At 40.1% G+C, this 22,817-nt stretch overlaps 1 protein-coding gene across 2 annotated transcripts in view; it reads right to left on the bottom strand.

Moving 5' to 3' along the window:
* The window catches only part of LOC126199370 (mast/stem cell growth factor receptor kita-like), a 277,142-nt gene that overhangs the window by 196,187 nt on the left and 58,138 nt on the right, over positions 1–22,817 (bottom strand). For both annotated transcript variants that reach the window (XM_049936274.1, XM_049936273.1), the window contains exons 4-5: positions 15,594–15,730; positions 13,786–13,945 (exon numbers count right to left, since the gene is read on the bottom strand). In XM_049936274.1, the coding sequence (XP_049792231.1) occupies positions 13,786–13,945; positions 15,594–15,730 (297 nt within the window). The remainder of the gene's footprint in view (positions 1–13,785; positions 13,946–15,593; positions 15,731–22,817) is intronic.

Raw genomic sequence — 22,817 nt, forward strand, 5'->3', positions numbered from 1 at the left:
GGTCATTAGTCCCCTAGAACTTAGAACTAATTAAACCTAACTAACCTAAGGACATCACAAACATCCATGCCCGAGGCAGGATTCGAACCTGCGACCGTAGCGGTCCTGCGGTTCCAGACTGCAGCGCCTTTAACCGCACGGCCACTTCGGCCGGCATCAATTGAGTACTTAGGTTTAGAGATTTCTTGCGAAGGGGTCAAGCTGTTGCATCACCATGTCGACACAACTGTGGCTTTGCTGCAGCTGACAACCGTTAAGGAACTGCAGGTGTTTCTAGGTAAAGTAGCGTACTGCTATAAGTTTTTACCAGACACATCCACTGTTATTCAGCCCCTGCATGTGCCTTTGCATAAAAATGTGCCTTTTTTCTGTTCCACAGCTCATGACCAAGCGTTTGCCTTGCTTCTTAAATCTGAGCTTCATTCTGCCCCTGTCTGGCAACTTTTCAGTTGGGTCTGCATCTCCTGTTGACTACAGATGTCTCTCAGCAAGGTCTTGTCACAGTTTTGGTGCACAAATATGCCGATGGATCTGAACAATTCATTGCTTATTCTTCTATGACTTCAACTCCCACTCAACAGTGGTATTCTCAGATAATAAAAGAGGCTTTAGCAATTATGTTCACGCTCAAAAAAATTCCATGTCTTCTTTTTAGGTCCTCAGGTCCATTTAATCACAGATCATGAGCTGTTGGTTGCCTTTTTTTAAGCCATCAGCTTCCATGCCAGACAATGTGGCACATCGTTCGCAACAGTGGGCTCTCTTTCTCTCCTGTTATCGTTATCAGATCCATTACCAGCAGATGGCTTGACATGCCAATGCTAATGCCTTATCTCGCTTTCCAATTGGGCTGGACACAGTGTTTGATTAGGATGAGTTGCTTTTTTTTTCTCTTTAGATAATGAGAACCACAATGATTTTCCCCTCACTATTGCCACGTCAGCATCAGCCGTCGCCACAGATTCTGTATTTTGTCAGGTCCTCTCTTTTGTGCAGCACGGCTGGCAAGAAAAACCTCCAGGCCATGCCTCAGATCCCTTGCATAATTACTGCTCTCTAGAGCACCACCTTTCCATGTTTGACAAGCTTCCTTTGTTAGCTACAGAGGACACTGCACCCCAAAGTGTGATTCACATTACCTTATGCCATAATGTACTGCGGCTTCTGCGTGCCAGTTATTGGGGGACCTCTCACGCCATAGCTCTGACCCACTGGCATTTGTATGATGATGGAGAGGTCCCATACTCCGAGGAGTGTAGGGAACGATCTGGGAGACCCGCACCGCTGACTAGGCCACTATTTTGATCCTGTCGAAGATTTTTGCAATTGACTGATTTCTGTGTACCATGGTTACCGATAATGGATCCCTGTGTGTTTCTCAAGAATTTGCATCGTTTTGTCAGGCTAGTGGTGTTAGCCATCTCACAGCTCCCCCATTTCATCCTCAGTCTAATGTTGAAGCCAAACACATGGTTCGGACATTTAAAAGTCAAATGCAGAAGAATTAACCAACAGGTCCTGTGAAGCTGCTTCAGACAATTTTTTGAGATCATACCATTTCACTCTTGTGGGAGACAAGAGCTGCTACATGGATGCCAACCATGGACCCTCCTTTACCTGTTGCAACTAACACTGTGTCAACTTGCTTCACCAGCTCTGCAAAGGTTCCGGCTGGGTGCGCCTGCCTGGGCTCATGGTTTTGTCCACCAGCCATACTGGGTTCCTGCCATCATCGAGCATCCGTGGGGACTGCACCTGCATATCAACCATACTCCTGTCACTTCTGCCATCTGCGGCTGCACACAGTTGGGTAGGTTCTCAAAGGCCACTGCCTCCCTCACCCCTGCCACTGCCAACACCTGTTCCTGTGTTGCAGACAATCTGGTTCAAGACACAGTGTGGGTTGCTGCCTGGCAGATCATTGTCTGATGCCTCTGCCCCCACTCCTCAACTGTGACCTCCAGTGGAGCCCCGCCACACCTGATACTGCAGCTGTCGCTTTCTCTGTTGCTAATTCCTGTGCAGACACAGTCTCCAATGCCCCTGCTGACCCCTCTGGTGCTTAACTGCTGACCATCCCCAGTCCTGCCCTATGGCCTCTCACAAGTTGGGAGACGGTGCGCCAAACCACCCCCTCATCACTTCCGCCCCTACTCGCCACTGCCTGCCTGCCACATGCTGCAGCAGTCACCATTATGGGGCAATCAAATGGATGTCAGTGCCGTCACTGGCATTTTTCATGACTTGTAACCTCAGTGCCTTGTCAGATCAGTGCTTCTTTTCTTCATAGTACCAGTGCTTTTTCAGACCAGTGCTTTATCAGTACCAGAGATTTTTTTTATGTAGCATGCGTTTTTTCTGTACCGTTATTTTTCTGTGCCAAGTGTTGTTCGGTATGTATGTACATATGTATGTATATGGTTTTGCCACTGCCTAGAAGGGCGGAGTGATGTGCCTTCACTCATGACATGCATCATTTCAGAGATCACACATCCATCAGTTCACATGCCCACTTATTGAAACCACCTGGGTTGGCACCCTGGCACACTCTGGTGAGCCACCAAAGAAACAGTATTATTTAAGTGATCGCAGAGGAGTACTTGGCCTGTTCTATAACTTGTATTACTGTTTTCCAGTCAATGTGTTCAGTGCTTCACAAAACCAGTACTTCTTCATATCTTACATGTTGCTCTCTAATGTACTATGTTCCATAGTACATTAGTACATAGTCCATAGTACATAGGGGGGGGGGGGCAGTTGGTGGGGAAGCTAGCAGGGGGAGGATGCGATCTGACAGTTTAGTTGTATTTACCAACAACAGGTTTCAGCTGTCAGAGTTGAGAGGAAAGGAGCCTCAAAATAGTGTAGCAGTAGGCAATGTGCAGCAGACTCTGCCAGTGAGAAGGGAGGAAGAGCACAAAAGAGAGTACTGCCACTAGGTAGCAGTCATGGCAGAGGTGTAAGCCCACAATAAGAGGAGAAGTTAGGGGAAGGCTATCAGATCACCAGCATTTTCAAGCCAATTGTTGGGCTAGATCAGTTGATTGAGGATTTTGGACCTTCATGTAAGGATTTTACAAAGGGAGATCCTGTACTGATAGTGGGTGGATCAGGGAACAGACTGAATAGGGGCAGGGGTTACAACATAGGGTTTAGGACCTTTATGTGAGAATTTTACAAAGGAGGATCATGTAATGATAGTAGGTGGGGCAGGGAAGAGACTGGATAAGGACGGTGGCATGACACAGGTGTCAGGAGTAACACCAATGTGAGTATGGCAGCAGGATGATCAGCATTATCTTGGCAGTGCTGTTCAGTGAGTTGGTGCGGAGCTAGATACGGCACTGATGGCTACTGAGGGGTGTACATTACATTGGTAGCATTGGGGCCTATCAGGAGGTTTGGCTATACTTGACATAGTTTGCACCTCAATAGGACTGGGACAGGGGGATTGCTGGCATTAATTAGTAAGATCGCAACTGGTGGGCGTGAAACCACACGTGGTCAAACATCTGCTGTCATGAGTAAAAAGGAGAGGCCATTTTTACAATAAACCCTGACAACAGGCCCTCCTCCCTTCTAAGAATCTCAACCAAGTTAGAACTTAACCTCATGTGCCCAGAAGATAGTTTGTTCAACATCAGAGTGTGCAAACATCACAGAAATTTGCATGGAATTATCTATTATTTGTTAAAATGTGCCATTCATTAAAAATAATGTGTGCCAGGTTGAAGCTGAAGTACAGTAATTGAACAGTGCAGTGATATGCATTACAGAGCACTGGTGGAGAGATAACAAATTGAAGCATATAGTGTTATCATTATATGAATGTGCTAGTTGGTACTGTAGAACTACATTAAATGGGAAGGAGGGATGCGTACTTACATCATATATTTTAAAGCTAGGTATGATCCTATCACAGTTAGTGTTGATAAACATTTTAATTGGCAGCCACTGAACTAACAAAGCCAGACACCCATAAGAAGTTCATTATTCTGAGTGTGTGCCATGTGACTAGTGGTAATGCGAACGTTTTCTTTTACAAATTAAACAAAGTCCTGGAAAGAGTCTCAGCCCCCAAAACTAACATAATAATGTATGGAGATGCGAATATTAAAACACGTGTTCAGGGTGAAATTAGTAATAATTTTCTACACATTTAGAGCACTTTTGGCATGGCACAAATGATAAACACTGCTACTAGAGTATTAAAAAGTTCAGCATCAGTCTTAGACCTTGTACTTAGTTACTGACAGGCAATTGTAAAATACTTATCAGAGACTATCATTTCTATCAGATAATAAGGCTAAAAATGGGTGTGGTATAGCCCACAAGACTGCAAAACCTATAAAAGGATCTCCTTGGGATGTAAGATACATACTTTTTCTAAAGCATTGGGAAATGAAACTGGGGTGAAGTTTACATGGAAAACAATGTAAATGGTAAGTTCACTAGATTGTGCATAGTGTTAAAATTAATTTTTGAGGAGAAATTTCCAAAATAAGCTGCTCCTACAGGCACAGCTAAGAAAAATAAATGGATAAATATGGGTATTAGAAAGTCCTCCCAGATATTTAAATGTCCCTGTTCCTTAAAAAAGTACTGCTCCAATTTACAGTACCTAGATTACTATCATAGGTATAAAGAAACATATAGGAGGTTACTGCCTGCCGCAAGAAGGTCATTCAATGCCAAAATAAAATTTAAGGCAGAAAATAAAAGCAAAGTAGTGTGGAATGTCATAAGATACAAGAAGAAGTAGGCATCAGTTTAATAATATACAAATCAACAATTTGGGTAGGATAATTGGAAATCCTTGGGAATTGGCAATTTTTGTGAATGACTATTTCTCTAGTATTGCAAAGAAATTGGAGCAAAATCTTCCAAAAACACAGCAGTACCCACAATGACCTGCAGAGCAAGTGCAATAAAGTTGTTTCCCACAGCACAACTTGAAGTCAGTAAAACAATGCAAAACTTAAAAAACAAGAAGTCAGCAGGCATAGCTGAGATTCCAGTATCTGTTCTGAATGGGTGTATTCAAACCCCATTGACAAACACAATAAATTAGTTCTTTATGGTTCAGATAATTTTCAAGGGCTCCTAAACCATGCACAAGTTGTGTCCTTACTATTTATTTATTCTTTGCCAATGGACTCGAGCTGATGATTTTAAGCTGAGAGTATCATACAATAAATGTACAGTAAACAAAACAGGATTACATTTCATAGGAGCATATGAGGCTGTTAACATATTTTCTCTTACAATATAAGACCTAATATTTAATTTGATATTTAATACTCACTCACACTGCATATACGCTTCTCTGTACAATACACTTTAACCAGTTTTTAAATAAATTTGATTCCTTTATCACCTTAATTGATTTTGGTACCTGGTTGTAAAATCTTTTGCCTGTTTCATCGGAGTTTGAGACTGTACTGTCTTAGTAACAATTTTCCTTTCCTGTTGTTGCATAGTGATTACATGTGGCCCCATTGTTGCAGAATAACATCCACCCACATGATGCCAAGGTTGTATAACAAAGGTACAGAAGTTAAGCTTGGAAGCCCTCGGACAAGCTTCATACGGTCTCAAACTTTCCCCATGCAATTTCCATATTTCTGAATACCTGAAGAAAGACATCTATGGCCATTGAATTTTTTTGGACAAATAGGTGCTCACGTGGATTCAATCATGATTCTGTAGTTAGCAGTTATGTCAATTACTTTTGAAATAATAGACAGTTTACTCCCTTTTTTCCATCTGTTTCATTTCGTTTGACTGCCTCTCATAATAATGATTAAAAAAGCGTTATGATATGAGGGGTGACAATAAGTTAATGTAAGTTCAGTGGATAGAGGAATAATGGTATACAGTACTCAGCCAATAGTCAGAGCTATTTAACATAAAAAGTGTTTTTCAATACTTAAGAGTCAGTCAACAGAAATAAATAGTAGATTAAAGATAAGTGCAATGAATGGTAGTGAAATGAAGTGTTTTATACATACAAAAGAAAACAGAAAAATGAATAAATACTATGTAGAATAAACTTAGATGTCTATATATTTGTGCCATGATTAAAAAGAGAAGTAAACATTACGTACCAACAAAACAAAACAAGACGGTATTAAGGGAAACCATAAATTTGATTTAGGGTGAAAAAGTGTGAATGCATATATGATCACATCATCATTATAAACAATTAGAAACTGTGACTATGGTATTAAATTAGTTAGTTACTTTCATGTTCAACAGAAATTCTTCTATGGAATAGGAGTTGCCAAGGTGAAACTTTTCCAATTTGTTTTCAAATCTACCTTAGCTGTCCATCATCAGACATTTTATAACATTGGATATGTGACAGAATTTTGGTGGTAGCACTGTGCACCTATTTTTGTGTTAACGACACCCTTAATCTGGTATAATACATGACTTTTTTCTTATGGTGCTGTAATTGTACACACCACTGTTCTTTTTGACCTGCAGTGGATTATATACAACAAACTTCATGAGAGAATAAATGTACCAAGAAGCAGTAATAAAAATGCATAACTCCTTAAACAGATGTCTATAAAATGATCGTAGGTGAGCACCACATACTACTCTTACACCACATTTTCGAGCAATGAAGACTTTCTTTCTTAAAGTTGAGTTACCCCAGAACATTATTCAATATGACATTACTGCAAGAAAAAAATACAAAATAAGTCATATTACTGCTTTGTCTCTCCTCAAGATTCCAAGTCCAAATGTGACTGAACTAACTTGTTTTAGGAGTTCCTAAATGTGTTTTTTCCAGTTTAAATTCTGATTAACATTTTTTGACATTTCCACCATAGTTACTATTTCCTCACCATGTGTTACACTTACCATTGGTATCATACCTCTAGACATGGAAAACTGAATATTTTGTGTCTTTCTGAAATTATGGGTGAGACCATCCCCAGAAAACCACTCAATAATACTTTTACGGCACTGCGGAGAGACTTTCTGAAACCCCGTATGTAACAACCCCTCCTTTACCTATGTTAGTTCTCCATGAACGATTAGGAGTTTTGAACTGATAATCAACAAAAACCTAGTGACATAGGCTCCAGAGTTAGGCAGAGATGTTATTTATGGCATTGCAAATAACTACTAAATGATTCATCAAAGATAATAATCAGTTTTTGAAATTATAATGTAAGCAAATAGACAAAAAATCTGCTCACAAAGTGGTGACAAGAGAACACAAATATAAAAGATATTAAAGTTTTCATTCTTTGAAAGTCATTGGCGTCTTCTTCTGGCAGAAATGTTGAAGGATAAGGAACAGCCGTGAAGGAAAAAGACTGTGAGGTTTAGGAAAAGGAGTAAAGTATGGAAAAGTCACCTAAAACCCTGGGTCAGGGAGACTTATTGGATGGGGTGAGAAAGAAAGGCTGATTAAAACACAAAGGAATGGTTGCTGGATCAAAAATGGTGTATGTTCTTTCAGACAAGTCTGAAAGGACAGACACCACACACATACAAGAAATCAACAATCAGTTTTTCCTTCTCACCCCATCTGGTAAGTCTCCTCTGACCTGGGGTTCTAAGTGACTTTTCCAAACTCTATGCCTTTTCCTAAACCTCACCAGTCCTTTTCCTTCACCCCTGTTTCTTCCCCTTCAACCTTTCTGCCAGAAGAAGCCACTGGCTCCCAAAGCTTACAAACTTGAATACCTTTTATATGTGTGTTGCCTTTGGTGAGTAGATCTTTTATCTATCCACTTACATTGTACTAAAGGATTCAATTATATGTAGGAATGAATATTTAATTCTTACATTTATATAATTGTTGTGACTTCATTTGTTCGAGCAGGAGAACACATGGTGTTAATATCATTCTAGTTGAGTGATGTGTAACCTGACATCTACCTAACAGATAAATGACAATCACAGTCTAAGTAACATAGCAATTTAGTAATTAAGAGTATGAAACTGAATGGAGATTTGTTATCTGTTTTTGCACATAAAAAATGTATGGAGGACCACTGTGCTTTTTCTAGGCAGGGCAATGATCACAATAACTCCATAAGATGAAGTACCTGCATGTGCTTATGGGTATGTTACCTGCCACATTGTTCCACATTAAAGTGATGTAGTATAAATGCCCACAATGTAACAATACTGTGAGAGTGCCATGCTAAACAGAAGAAGAATAAGAAGAATATGGATATTGCTCATTCACTCATTCATTCACATAACAAGCTGCCAAACTGATGTATACAGTTTTTGGAGATATTCCCTATTTTGTAAAGTTTCAATTAGAAGACTTATTGTATTGAATAGAACAATAATTGGAGATTGTTACAGAAGAAGCATTTCAGTTCCAGCCTACTCAAGACTGCAATAGTGACATAGTCGAAGGATCTATACCATCATCAGATGCAGAAAATTAAAACTATTAGAAGTTCAGAAACTCAAATCTGAGAAGATATACAAATACACACCCTATCTGGTCAAAAGCATCTGCACACCAATCAGTGGACATTAATATAGGGTTTCTCCACCATTCACCATCAAGATGGCATAAACTCTGCTTGGGACACTTTCAATGTGCTACCTGAGTGTCAGTGGAGAAATGGCAGCCCTTTTTTCCTAAGAGCTGAAACCAGAGAAGACAGTGATGTCACATGCTGGGAAAAAGTTGACATTCTAATTCGTTGAAAGGTGTTCCATTGGGTACAGGTCAGAACTCTGGGCAGGTTAGTCCATTTCCAGAATTTTATTGTCAACTGACTATTGTCTCACTGATTCTGCTTTATGACACAATGGACTGTTATGATGATAAAAACAATCATCATCCACAAACTGTTTCTCTACTGTACACAGTACAAAATGCCATAAAATATGTTCATATGATTCCAAATTTAGTGTTTTCTTAAGTTCAATAATCGGGCAACACCCTGACCATGAAAAATACCCTCACACTGTAACATTAACTTCTCCATATCTCACTGACGTCACTACATATGTTGGCAGGAACTGTTCTTCAGGCTTTTGCCACACCAAAATCCTTCCATCAGTTGGCCACAGGGAACAGCATGCTTCATCACTCTAAATCACTTATTACCAGTCAGTGATGTCACTGCTTACACCACTTCTTTTGTTGCTTAGCACTGACTACAGAAATATGAGGTATATGAGGAGCTTCTCAACTACTGCATCCATTCTTTTTAACTCTCTACACACTGTCATTGTGCTAGATGCACTGCTGGTAGCACTTGGAATTCATGAGTGATTCCTTCTGCTTGTTTTATGAAATTTTTTTACAACCAACCTGATACGAGTCAGTACATGCCTGGTCTTGGTTTAGTTATGGCTGTTCTTTCGTGTTTCCACTTCACAATCACATCATCAACAGTCAACTTGGGCAGCTTTAGAAGGACTGAAAGTCCCTGATGGATTTGTTGCTCAGGTGACATCCAATGACTAGTCCACATTCAAAGTCACTAAGCTCTCCTGACCAACCCATTCATCTGTGACCAATTTTCTGCTGACTACACAATACTCCCCGCCTCCTTTTATACTGCTGGGTCTGCCATTCATTTCTAGCTGTCAGCTCCACATTATATATGGGTGTATAAATACTTGTGATCACATAATGTATATACAGTGAACATTGTCTGTTACCTACAACTGACGTATCATCTTGGTCCTGACATCAGCTGTAAGGATGTTACGTGTTTACACTGAGTTCAATGTGTACAGTTACTTATGAGAGATGTTAATAGAGAGTATGCAATGTGTAGTTACTCATCAGAGATGATAATAGATAGTGAAGTATTAATTTTGGAACTGAGTAGTCCGTTCTGTGGATGAATACTTTAATAATGTACCAAATAACAGAAGGAGTAAAAGTAACAATTAAACATGGAGTTGAGGCACTGTGTAGGCAAAGTGCACATAAATAAGGCTGAATACACTACTGACCTTTTGGTCAGTGTTCTTCTTTGGGCCCAAAAGCTACAGGAAACACACACACACAACTATATTTGAATGGTAATTTGTTATGTTTATTAATAACTGCATAAGGGCAAATGGAACACAGCTGTCACCAAAGTGGTGATGTAACATACAGAATTGGTTTCTGATAGCTCTTTTAATGAATCCCTTCAATGTCTCCTCAACCTTGGAGGTACAGCACTCCTTTGTGATGGTATGTTTGGAACACAAAGAATGACTGAATGAATTTTAGCAAATAATCAAATAAAAAAAAGAGTATCTATATGCATCTACGAGGGTGATCCCAAAAGTAACGTCTCCTATTTTTTAACAAGTACAGAACTCTGTTTGTGTGGCAGTTGGTCACACTGTTATGAAGAGTGCTTCGTGGGCTGTGTGCACATCATGCTGAGGTGCTCATTCTTGGCTTGGCAGCCATTGAGAATGGAGCTCCCATTGGATGTTACTGCCAAGTGCAAATTGCGCACAGTTATTCGGTTTTTGAATGCAAAGGGCACTGCGCCGATTGAAATCCATCACCAATTGATGAAAGTGTATGGTGAGTCTTGCATGGATGTCAAAAATGTTCGTAAGTCGTGTAGAGAGCTTGCAGCTGGTCGGACCGAAATTCATGACGAACAAAGGAGTGGGAGACCGTCATTTTCTGAGGAGACAGTGTTGAACATTGAGCAAAGCATGCGTGAAAATCAGCAGATCACCCTGGATGATCTCTGCACACTGGTTTCTGAGGTTTCCCGAAGCACCGCTCACAGAATTTTAACGCAAACATTGAACTACCAGAAGGTGTGTGCAAGATGGGTGCCACACATGCTGACTGAGGACCAATGTTGAGCAAGGGCATACACATTCTCCATGACAATGCTCGCCCATACATCGCTCTGCAAACCGCTGCTCTCCTGCAACAGTTTCAGTGGAACGTAATCACCCACCCACCCTACAATCCTGACTTGGTGCCCAGTGACTACCACCTGTTCCCTAGGTTAAAAGAACATTCGCCCAGAAAGGGATTCAGCTCCGACGACGAGGTGAAAGAATAGGTTCATAACTTTCTGAACAGCATGGTGGCGAGCTGGTATGACATGGGCATACAAAAACTGCCACAGCGTCTACAAAAATGCATTGACAGAAATGGTGATTACATCAAAAAATAGCTAAATGTTCAAGCTGTAAACTGATGTAAACCATTGTAGAAATAAACAGGTCTATGTATTTATAAATTACCCTCATATACCATTATGCCAAAGTATTTTGGATAGTTACTGTGGGTTGCTGGTTCACTGGATAATGTGATATTTAGTTATTAACCTTTATGTATGACATACATAAATTAACATATTGATGATCAAGCCTCAGCATGTCTTGGACCACAACACTGTGTCCAAAAGACCACACCTGTATGTAGATTGGACTAGAATTTCTCTGACATATGAGCTGTCTATCACTCAAAAACTGGACCCATTTCATATGAGAACAATGTAAATATGTCCCCCTACCTGTCCCTTGACAGGCGCTGCATTCTGTTGTTAATTTCTAGACTTCTCTCTCTCTCTCTCTCTCTCTCTCTCTCTCTCTCTCTCTCTCTCTTCCCCCCACCCCACCCCACCCCACCCCCCCCCCCCCCACACACACACACCCCGTGGGTTTATTTATCAAATGTCATATTTTATTTGTAGTTCACTTTTGGTGTTTGAGTTTACATATTGTCATTTTGAGATCATGAGAGGAACTGTGAACACTAGAAAATGACATGCCAAGTGGACAAATTGGAACATTCCCGATGTATTCTTCTGCTTGCGTTTAATAGACGGATGACAACAGCACAAGCAGTCAAAAATATTTGTGCCATGTATGGGGGTAAAGCCATTGGGCAGAGCACAATAAGAAAATGGTTTTCCCATTTTAAGGAGGATCATTTTGATGTTAGTGACTCTCCATGTTCAGGAAGATCTTTGGGGTTTGCTAAAGATTGTTTAAATGCATAATCCACATTAGTGTACTCGATAACTGACAAATGTGATGAACTGTGATCATTCCATCACTGTGTTACATACTCATGCAAGGAGGAAGGTTCAAAAATTGGGTGTATCAGCACCACATGCTCTAAGCCAAAATCACGAAAATCAGCAAGTGACCATACATGCATCCCTCCTTGCTTGTCATCAAATGGCTCTTGAGCATCACCAATCATTCCTACCCTGTATCATCACAGGTACTGAGAAATTGTTCCTTCATGCTAACGTAAAGAAAAGAAAGGAATGGTTCAGCCCAAACAAAGCAGCAACTTCCCATACAAACACTTGCATGTATCCACAAAAGATAAGTTATGGTTCGATAAGTTCTTCACCTCAAAACCACTTGATTTCTATAGTTGCTGACTCATAAAGTTTCCTCAGCATTGGCAGACTTTTGTAAATAGTGAAGGAGAATATATTATTAATGACTAAAGTCTGTTATGTGTATTTTTTGTGTTTATTAACCTTTTGGGAATATGCTAAAAACTTATGCATCAACCCAATGCAATTAAGTTCTGTTTTATTTGTCTTATTCTTGTCATTTTTACAGATGAATCTCATGACAAAATAGCTCCCAACATGGATATCCAAGATTTATTTGGAGAAGATGAAACAATTTACTGTCAAAACAAGCACAAAAAAAAACAAATAGTACTGCTCTGATCGCAACATACTCTCTGCATGCCAGAATACTTTACACTTCTCCATATAAAAGTGCCAAATTATTTTTTTAAAAAAAGAAAGGGAACAGTTATAATTTCTGTTAGCATTATTTTAAAAGTTGTAATGTATCAAAGAACTAAAGTAAATATGAAAAATAAACCTTGAACCTTGGTCTCTTTTGAAGTGTGCAATCCTTTAAGATATATCAAATGCATAGGTGCCATTAGGGTTGCCAGATTTTTAATTTAAAAAAAGTGGAGTGATGGCTCATTACTTGCTTATAACAATATTTTCAAAACTAAAATACAGATATATACTACATGAAAAATACGTAGCCTTTCCATATGCTTAGTAGAGTGCACAAAATATTAATAGAGCGGAAGTACGTACTGCACAAAAAGTACAAATTTATCATGTTCAAGGCTAATGAAGCATATTCAGACTGATTCTAATTTATTTCACTGGACTTCCAGCACTTTTTAATAACTGAATATCACTCTTTTGCAGAAGAGTCTTTGATGGATCTTCTTTGGCATCAAACATTTTTATTTGAAACCAATTTTCTAGGGAAGACTAACTGATCAAGAACACACTCCAATTCATGCTTGAATCAGACTGGAGACACTAGAGAAAGGAAGATAAATTACTATTGTTGGTTGTTGCTTCAGCTTGGAGGCTCAATCATTGTGAACATTCATGAAATTCAACATAACTAAAGAAACTACGACAATGCCATGTTTTGAGCAGATTAATATTTATTCCATAAAATATAATTTGTAACAGATTTGAATCCAAAAATGGTGAATTATTTACTCCAAATAAAAAGTAAATAAATAATTTTTTTATTTGCATAAAAAATGGAAGAACCTCATAATAACAGATTGCCTGGTAACCTCATATGCCTGTAACATTCTAAGTAATGGTGTAAAACTGAAATTCTTCTTTGTGACTGGACCTCAAAGTGTTAATAAGAAACCATTCTCTTACAATAACAGTAAATCTTATTTATATATATACGTGTCTAAAGGCTTTTGTGACTCAGTAACTTAGAACATCAGCAAAATATTATTACAGATGGATGCAGTATGATAATGATATTATAAAAGATTGGACTTACTTTTCACATTTATACTAATGACATAACTATGTGTTTCATCACATTGACCATCTGCCCCATATAGACAGCATGCATAATTTCCGTTGTCAGTTAAAGATACACTCTGAATAACAAAGCCTTCCTTATTTACAGTGATTCGTTCGTCATCTTCAGGGAGAACCTTAAGCAGAGAACAAACACATTGAACATAGAAATAATGACTATATTATCTGTCATACTTTTATTGATATGAGTTAGTAAACACTGGGAGACATTATACATCCAACAAAATGACAAGATGGTTGTAGTACTGTAATTTCAATTATGTAGTGAATTTCTAGTAGTACTGTGAGTTTGCCTGTTTTGAAATGAGTTATGAGTCAATTTTAAATCCATCACAGGTGCTATCTTCATCTAATCAACTTAAAGAACCTTTAGCAGTATGAAAAGGTTAGACAACAACTCACCACAGAAAGGAGACCTTAAGCCACAAATAGGCACTACAAAAAGACTGTTATACATTTAAGCTTTCAGCAAAATGGCCTTGCTCTGAAGTAGAAAACACACATGCATTCACACAACTACAACTCACACACACATGACTACTGTCTCTGGCCACTGTGGCTGGACTGCGGACAGCAACAGCAACTCATGGGAGCTGCAATCAAATGCTGGTGTTGGTAGGAAGGGTCCAGATGGCACAGGCTGTGAAGCAGTTATTGAAGTGAAGCATGTGGTATTGGGCAGCATGCTCAACAACTGGGTGGCCCAGCTGTCTCTTGGCCACAGTTCATCAGTGACCATTCATGTGGACAGACAGCTTATTAGTTGTCATGCCCTTGTAAAAAGCAGCACAGTGGTTGCAGCTTGGTTTGTGGATAATGTGACTGCTTTCACAGACAACCTTGCCTCTGATGGACCATGAGGTGCCCGTAACTGGAGTGGAGATGTGGTGGTGGGGGGATGTATATGGCAGGCCTTGCATCTAGACATATTTCATGGATGTGAGCCATGAGGTAAAGAGCTGTGAGCAGGGGTGGAGAAGAGACTGACAGGGATATTGTATAGTGGTGAGAGAGAGTGGAGATGTGTGTGTGTGTGTGTGTGTGTGTGTGTGTGTGTGTGTGCGCACCTGTTTTGCTTGTGAGAATGTGCATGTACTTCGGAGGGAGACCTCTTGGCCAATAGCTTAAACGTATAACAGTTTTCTCACTTGTCAGTGAATCAGTGTCTCCTCTACATGAATAGCAATCTACCCTTTTCATAATACTGGAGCTATTCCATCATCACCTTTCCACTGTTCAAAAAAGCTTTAAGCTTTTCTTACTTTCTTAATCAGTACTAGTTTTGTAGATGCTTGGTATGAAGCACAAAGCACACATACAGTGCCAGCACTATATGTGGAATACATGGAAGGGGGAACATGTTCCCACCACACTGCTCCTCTCCTTACAAGAGTTTATTTGAGGGGTGCAACTAGCTTTCAAACCTCCCCACACCCTTTTATGTTAGCAATCATGATAGTATGACAAACTGCTGATTACTGATGATTAGCTATTGGGTCTCCAGCAAAGTGGCAGTACTGAGCCATGAAAAGTTTTTGATGAACATCATATTCATAATTCTCTACCAGATGATAACACTTGTCAAAACATCATGGAATCTCACCACTGCTACCTAGAGACCTGAGAGCTTTTCAGCAGTATAATACACAAACAAAGTCTAGTTTCACAAATAGTGAATTAGTCTTTAATATTATAATTTCCAAATTTCTGTGAAATTCTATTTAACTCTATAGCAGAAGACACACTAAATGTAGATATACTCACCTCCGCAGCCTCTTCTAATTTAATAAGGTGCAATTTGACATCTGGAGATGTAGGTCTGCAGGGTACTATGACAGTTCCTGATGGTTCAACGGTCACAAATATTCTTTTAGTTGCCATAGCAATTGGTTGCTGTTCATCTGGTAGAGCATAATAACAAAATTTTAGAGAACAATAAACCACACTGCCTCTGAACAATCTGAGCAAAAGTGTTCCATAAGACTACCAAGATCAAATAGTTAACAACATGCAACTATTACTTATTTTAGTCACAGGAATTAGTTACTGATAAAATTTTATTGATAAATGATTTATATGAAGGCCATCCTGGAAACAAAAAAATGTTTCATTATGCAAAATGCAAAGTACAATATTTATTGGAGAAAACAATTCTGTTACATACAAAAAGCTTCCTTCACTACTCTATATAATCACCTACTAAATTTAAACATTTTCTGTATCTGGTCACAAGATTCAGAATTCCTGAGTTATATTCTTCCACCGACAATTGATTAAACCAGGTGATCGCTGAATTCAAATGAAAGACCGGTCATACATTTCTGCTGTGCAGATCATAACTCTTTCTATTTAAAGAATCAAATAGCTTGTATGACAAGTGTGTTCATAATGCTGTGTGTTGAGGTCGCAAGAAGTTGGCCTTGTGCAGTTGGTGTGTGGTCAAAATGATTTAAAATCCCTATGACAGTGCCTTAAGGAATGTTATTTGATTTCTGAAAGCTCAAAATGTGAAACTGCCAGAAATTTGCCAGCAACTCAAAGCAGTCAGTGGTAATAATTTAATGAATACAGCTCGAAATTCTGCATATTTGCATTTAACTGCATATAAATGCATACACAAGGCGTGTTCAAAAAGTGACAGTACTTTCTGCTTTTCTTAAAAGCTCATTATTTATTCACCAATGTCAACTTTGTCCACTTCAAAGTAGTCCCCCTCAGTTATAATACATTTGTGCCAGCACTTTTTCCAATGTTGGGAGCACTTTTGGAAATCACTTTTTGTGACGGTGTTCAGCCCCTTCAGCGATTCTGTTTTTATCTCATCAATGATGGCAAAATGATGTCCTTTCATGGTTCTCTTCTGACTCAGAAATACAAAGAGGTTTCAGTGGGGCATGTCTGGCAAATACATCACATAACGGTTTTGTTTTTTTGCCCAAAAATGAACAAGCTTGTCGTGTCAGTAGGAGCATTATTGTGATGAGATTTCCACGAGCAGTTTTGCCACAATTCTGATCATTTTCTTCGGGTTGCTTCATGTAAATGACATGTAGCTTCCAGGCAGTATTACTTACTGACCTCACTTCCATAAGGAATTCATCATGCACTTTCCCATTGCAATTGACAAAAACAGTAAGAAGAACTTTCACAAGTTCTCAAACTTGTCAAAATTTTTGGTGTTAGCTCTTCAGGCAGTTTCCATTGGGACAATTGCGCATTTGTTCCAACATCATGTCTGTATACCCATGTTTCATTATCTGTTTTAACATACTTTAGAAGATCTAGATCAATGTTGACTTGATTCAGCAATGTCTATGCGACAATGGTTTTGGTTGAAAACAATTTTGGAACAAACTTTGCTGCTATGTGTTTCACACCAAAAAATCCAAAAAATTGCTTGGAATGAGGCAAGGATACACTGACATCATCAGCAACCTATCTGATCAAGATTTTCCAGAATCATTTTCTCTAACTCTTCAACATAGTCATCAGGAACTGATGTGCTAGGGCATCCAGGGGGTCATCATCTTCAACATCTTTCCGACCCTCTTTGAAATGTTTATACCACTCATAAACTCCTGTCTTACTCTTAGTAGATTTTCCAAAGACCACAATCAACATTTTTAATGTGGTGCTGCACTTTATTGCATCTTTTTCGAAAGTAAAAATTCAATGAGCACTCAAATAAACGTATAGCATTTTTGACTGTCAACAATCAACTAAATATTGAAAATAGCTGAAAATGCAAACATAAATCATGATCATATGTACCTATGGAGATAAAAAAGTTTTGAAAATCATATGAATACAGACCACAAAATTAAAAATTCCCGTAACTTTTTGATCACACCTCACAGAAGGGTTTAGTGCATATTTAACTAATTCACTCATATTTATGCACATACTTTACTTCTACAGCAATGATTCATGAAATAAAAATATTTTACAGCCATACTATAAGAAGAAGAGAAAATAAGAAGCAAATTCTTTTTTATTTCTCTGTTTGCACAGAAGAACTTATCTATCAAGTTTCTAAATCCATAAAAGGGCGCCAAAAAATAAGGACAGCATAACTGTCAACGATAAGCAGTTCCTGAAACATGTCACTCAACATCTTAACAAACTAAATAAAGTTCAGTAATAATATAGCAAACCTTTAAAGTTCAGTGGAGCCATCAATATGGTTTGTATCATGTTACAAACATGGCACAAAAATAACATTTTCAATAATAAAAAAGTATCAGTTTAGCTAACTTTTAAAATTGTGTTGTTACTCAGAACTTTTGAAATATTAGTGAGAGGAGAAAGACTATTACAATGCCAAAGGAGAAGAGCAGTATGCTTATTTGCTTCAACAGTGGATTGATGGAAATCCTAGACTAACAAGAGATGTAAATATAGTACCGTGCCAAGTGTGTAAAAAACAAGACGTTTTATTTTTGTATTTTCATAATATTTTAAAAATCAATGCAATTTTTGAGTTAGTGGTTTTGTCTTTATTTCACAAAAATAAACTCAAGTTATTTTTATACCACTGTTTTAGGTGCCCTGTGAGAAAAAATTCCAGATACCACATTTATAAGCAGCTGCTCACAGAAATGCTTTTAATAAAAATATCTCCAGATCGAAGCACCATTTCCAAAAGCACTTCCTGCAAGCAGAAGTGGAAACAATGGCAACAATAATTTACTGAAAGATATCTGCAAAAGGATTAGTTTCAGCCAACATCCCTTTCAACAAAGTAAATAATGTAGAATTTCGAACATTCCTGGAGAAACATTCTGAATGAAACACACCTAATGAATCAAGAAAATCAAACAATGGAAAGTCTAGGTTGGAATACCAACACTTATAAAAAGGATAGATTGCTACTCACTGTAAAGATGTCACACTGAGCTGCAGACAGTCACAACAAAAAGACTGTTACATGCTAAACTTTCAGCCGCAGGCACACCTCACACACAAATGACTGCTATGTCTGGCCACTACGGCAGATAGGAGTAACAGAGTATTGGACAGAAGAGCACTGTCTGGAGCACTGCAAAATGCGGCACACCAAGGCTCCCAGGCACAGTATTGGGAGGCTGTGGGGAGGGGAGGGGAGGGGGGGCTGGCACAGGAAGGAGGAAAAGACAGGATCAGAGAAAAAAAGCGTGGTGGTTGCACTGGCAGTGATCAAGAATGGTGAGGTTGGAGGATGTGAATTGGGAGGAGTTTATAGGACAGATGGGGCAGAAACTGTTGGGTGGAGAGTGTGGGGACAGCAGATTATTGTGTGTTGAGGCCGGAAGAATTTTGGGACCAGAGAATATGTTGTAAAGATAATTCCCATCTGTGCAGTTCAGAAAAGCTAGGGATCCGGGTGACCTGGATTGTGAAGCAGCCATTAAAATCAAGTATGTTATATACAGCTGTATGTTGTACCACAGGGTGGGCAACACTGCCTTTGGCTACAGTTTGGCGGTAACCATTCATCCTGGTAGACAGCTGGTTGGTTGCTATACTAGTATAAAAAGCTGTGCAATGATTGCAGCAGAGCTGGTAAATGACATGGTTGCTTTCAGGTAAATGACATGGCTGCTTTCACAGATAGCAGGTCCTCTAATGGGGTACAATAAGCTTTGACAGGACTGAAATAGGAAGTGCTGAGCAGGTGGACTGGGCAGGGGCTGGGCTGGGCTTGGCTGTAGCATAGGGATGAGCTAGGATGTTGTGGAGGTTGGGTAGATGATGCAACCCCACTTTAGGAGGGGTGGGGAAGATCATGCGTAAGATATCCATCATTTCAGGGCATGAAGATAGATAATCACAGCCCTGACAATGAATGTGGTTCAGTTGTTTCAGTCCAGGGTGGTAACGAGTAATGAAGCAGGCACTCCTATGCAGCTGGTTCTTGGGAGTGGTGGGAGGGAGGGTGTGTGAGTATATGGCACAGGAAATCTGTTTGTGGTGTAGGCCTGGTGGCAGTACCTGTCTGGGAGGGCCTTTGTGAGACTTTCAGCATACTGGGCGAGGGAATTCCTGTCACTGCAGATATGCCGTACCTTGGTGGCCGGGCTGTATGGCAGGGAGTTTTTGGTGTGGAAGGGATGATAGCTGTCAAAATGCAGGCACTGGTGGTGAGTGGTGGCAGCAGTGCGGATGAAACCATCAGAGAGGAGGTCAACATTCAGGAAGGTGGCATGCGGGGTTGAGGAAGGCCAGATGAAGCAGATGGGAGAGAAGGAGCTGAGGTTGTAAAGGAATGACAATAGAGTGTCTTGGCGCTGAGTCCAGATAATGCAGATATCGTCAAAGAACATGAACCAGACCAGGAATTTGGGGTTTTTGGCATGTTCAGAAAGTTTCCTCTAGGTGACCCATAAACAGGTTGGCATAGGAGGTCACCATGCAGGTGTTCACGGCTCTACTACAGATTTGTTTGCATACCTTCCTTTCAAAGGAGAAGTAGTTCTGAGGAGGAATTAGGCAGTTCATTTGGATATGAATGGCACTGGGAGAGCGGGGATCCAGGAGGTAAATGGGTGGGGATGATGGAGAAATGGTGAAGGAAGTGGTTGGTATCTTTGACTTGGGAAGCTAGATTTTGAGCAGTTGGTTTGAGGTGTTAGTCAATGAGGCACAACACCCAGCTACAATGGGGCATCCAACACCCAGCTACAATGGGGCATCCAACACCCAGCTACAATGGGGCATCCAGGATTCTGTGGTTTGTGGATTTTGGGGAGCATGTAGAAGGTGTGTCTGCAGGGTGTCATGGGGATGTGGAGGGAAATGGATTCAGAGGACAGGTTCTGAGAAGGGTCTAAGGCTTAGGCAAGGATTGGAGGCTATGTTGGGCTTCTGGGATACTCTGGAAGAGTTTATAGGTGGATGAGCCAGACAACTGGCAAAGGCCTTCCACCAGGTAATCCCTGTAATTCATAGTGACCCTGTTTAAACCTTTGTCTGCAGGTAGAATGATGAGGTGAGGATCTGTTTTAGACTGTGTACAGCTGCCCTTCCTTCTGCTGAAAGGTTAGTGTTCCTACAAAAAGACTTGGGGAAGGGGAAGGTGGGAGGGGGAGAGGATCAAAGTTGGATGGTTGTATGAACTGGGAGAGACAAGGTTCAATGTTGGGAATAGGTAGACTTCGGTTGAAGGGGTTGGTGATGAGTGATGAAGAAGTGTTTCCATTGCAGAGAGCAGAAAAACTGAGCATGTCTTTGACAAGCCCAGCATCATTAAATTAGGGTGTAAGGCTGAATGTGAGGCCTCTGGAAAGGCCTGAAACTTCTGTGGAGCTGAGGACTTTGGTGGGAAGGTTAACAACAGCGTTCTGGGAGTGTTTCCGATCTGGATTTGGTGGAGCATTAGTAAGAAATTTTGGGTAATGTGGCAAGTTGAAAATATGAGCTATGTAGAATCTGGGTGCTGTGAGGAGCTGAAGGGGAGGAATACAGTGGGTAGGATAGAGGTTCGATATTACTGCCCAGATGTGGCAGCAGGATGTCAGCTTGTTGGATAACTTATTGAGGTGGTGTCTGGGTGCTCTTCCAGGTGCTCGAGAGCAAGGGATTCAATCTAAGATAAGTCATGTGTGTTGTAGGAATTACACAGTAGCAGTATCCTGTACAGGGAGAATAGGTAGTTCTGGGTTGCCTGAAAAAGAGTGGAATTCAGAGAAATGAATTTTTCCGGGGAGTCCATTGGGCAAGATTCCATGGATTAGGCAGCATTTAAGGAACAGGATGTGGGGACTGGGTTTTAGCAAGGGAAAGGGATACTTCTCTGAACTGGTGCAGAAACATGGAGCAGGGATCCATAGAGGAAATGATGCAAAAAAGAGGCAAATGAAGGCGTTAGGTGCTTGTGAAGGCAGCTGGACAATAGAAAACACGCACAAAAATACATACAGACAAGCAAAAACAGACACAAATAAGTAAACATACACACCAATATGTGAAAATACTTAAAAATATGTGCAAAAAGTAGGTAAGACAAGTAGAAAAACGACAGAACGGATGAGGTACAGGGATATTTGCATGTTGGAATAAGACTGGAGAGGGAGGGGGGCAAGGATTGTTAGGTCAAAGTTCACAAGTTTTGCGGCACAGGTAGGTGTGAAAAATAATATCCCAAAATATGGCAGACTGATGAACGACATGAAATCAATAGGAATAAGAATTATTGGTGGGAAGAATTTGGTGCATGAGAAGCTGCACCAACAATCTGCGTGTGTTGCACACAGATGAGACTGTTGACACAGAGTGGCTCAGATGTCAAACCACATGCAGATCAGAAGACAATGAAGGAAAAGAAAAGGCAAGAAGGAATAGAAAGAATGGAGAAGGTGTAGAGGAAGGTTTTAGAAATAGTAACAAAGCAAAATATCACAGGGTTGTGCGATGGAAGACAAGCCCCTACACAAAATCAAAAAATGGAAAGTCCGGATTGGATTCTCAACAATTACAAAAAGGACGATTGCTACTGACTGTGAGTTGCAGACAGGCACAGCAAAAAGACAATTATCCACTAGCTTTCGGCCAAAGACTTCTCCAGAAAAGAAAGGAAGGCACACCCACATTCACACAAATAGGCACACCTCATGTACATGTAATTGGTATCTCTGGCCACCCTATCCAGATGATAAATGTTTGTTGAACCAGTGCAGCAATCGGGAGTGGAGCAGGGAAGGGGGAGGGATAGCAAAGTACAGGCAAGAGGAGAGAAGAGTGCTGCTGTCTGGCAAAGCATCCATGGACTATGGCAGAGGGCAGTAGAACAAGGCTGTCAGGGGCAATTTTGGCAGGTTATGGGGAATTGGGATGGAGGGTGGTGCGGGGAATGGAAAACGACAGGGCCAGAGAGGGTAAAAGATTTGTAGATGCATTGGCAGAGAGTGAGCATAATGAGAGTTGGGGATGTGAATTTGGGGGAGGTTTATAGGACAGAAGGGACAGAAACTGTTGGGTTGAGGTTGTGGGGATAGTGGATTGACAGAACGG

The sequence above is a fragment of the Schistocerca nitens genome, chromosome 8 (assembly GCF_023898315.1).
Source record: "Schistocerca nitens isolate TAMUIC-IGC-003100 chromosome 8, iqSchNite1.1, whole genome shotgun sequence".
In the NCBI taxonomy this organism is placed as follows: domain Eukaryota; kingdom Metazoa; phylum Arthropoda; class Insecta; order Orthoptera; family Acrididae; genus Schistocerca; species Schistocerca nitens.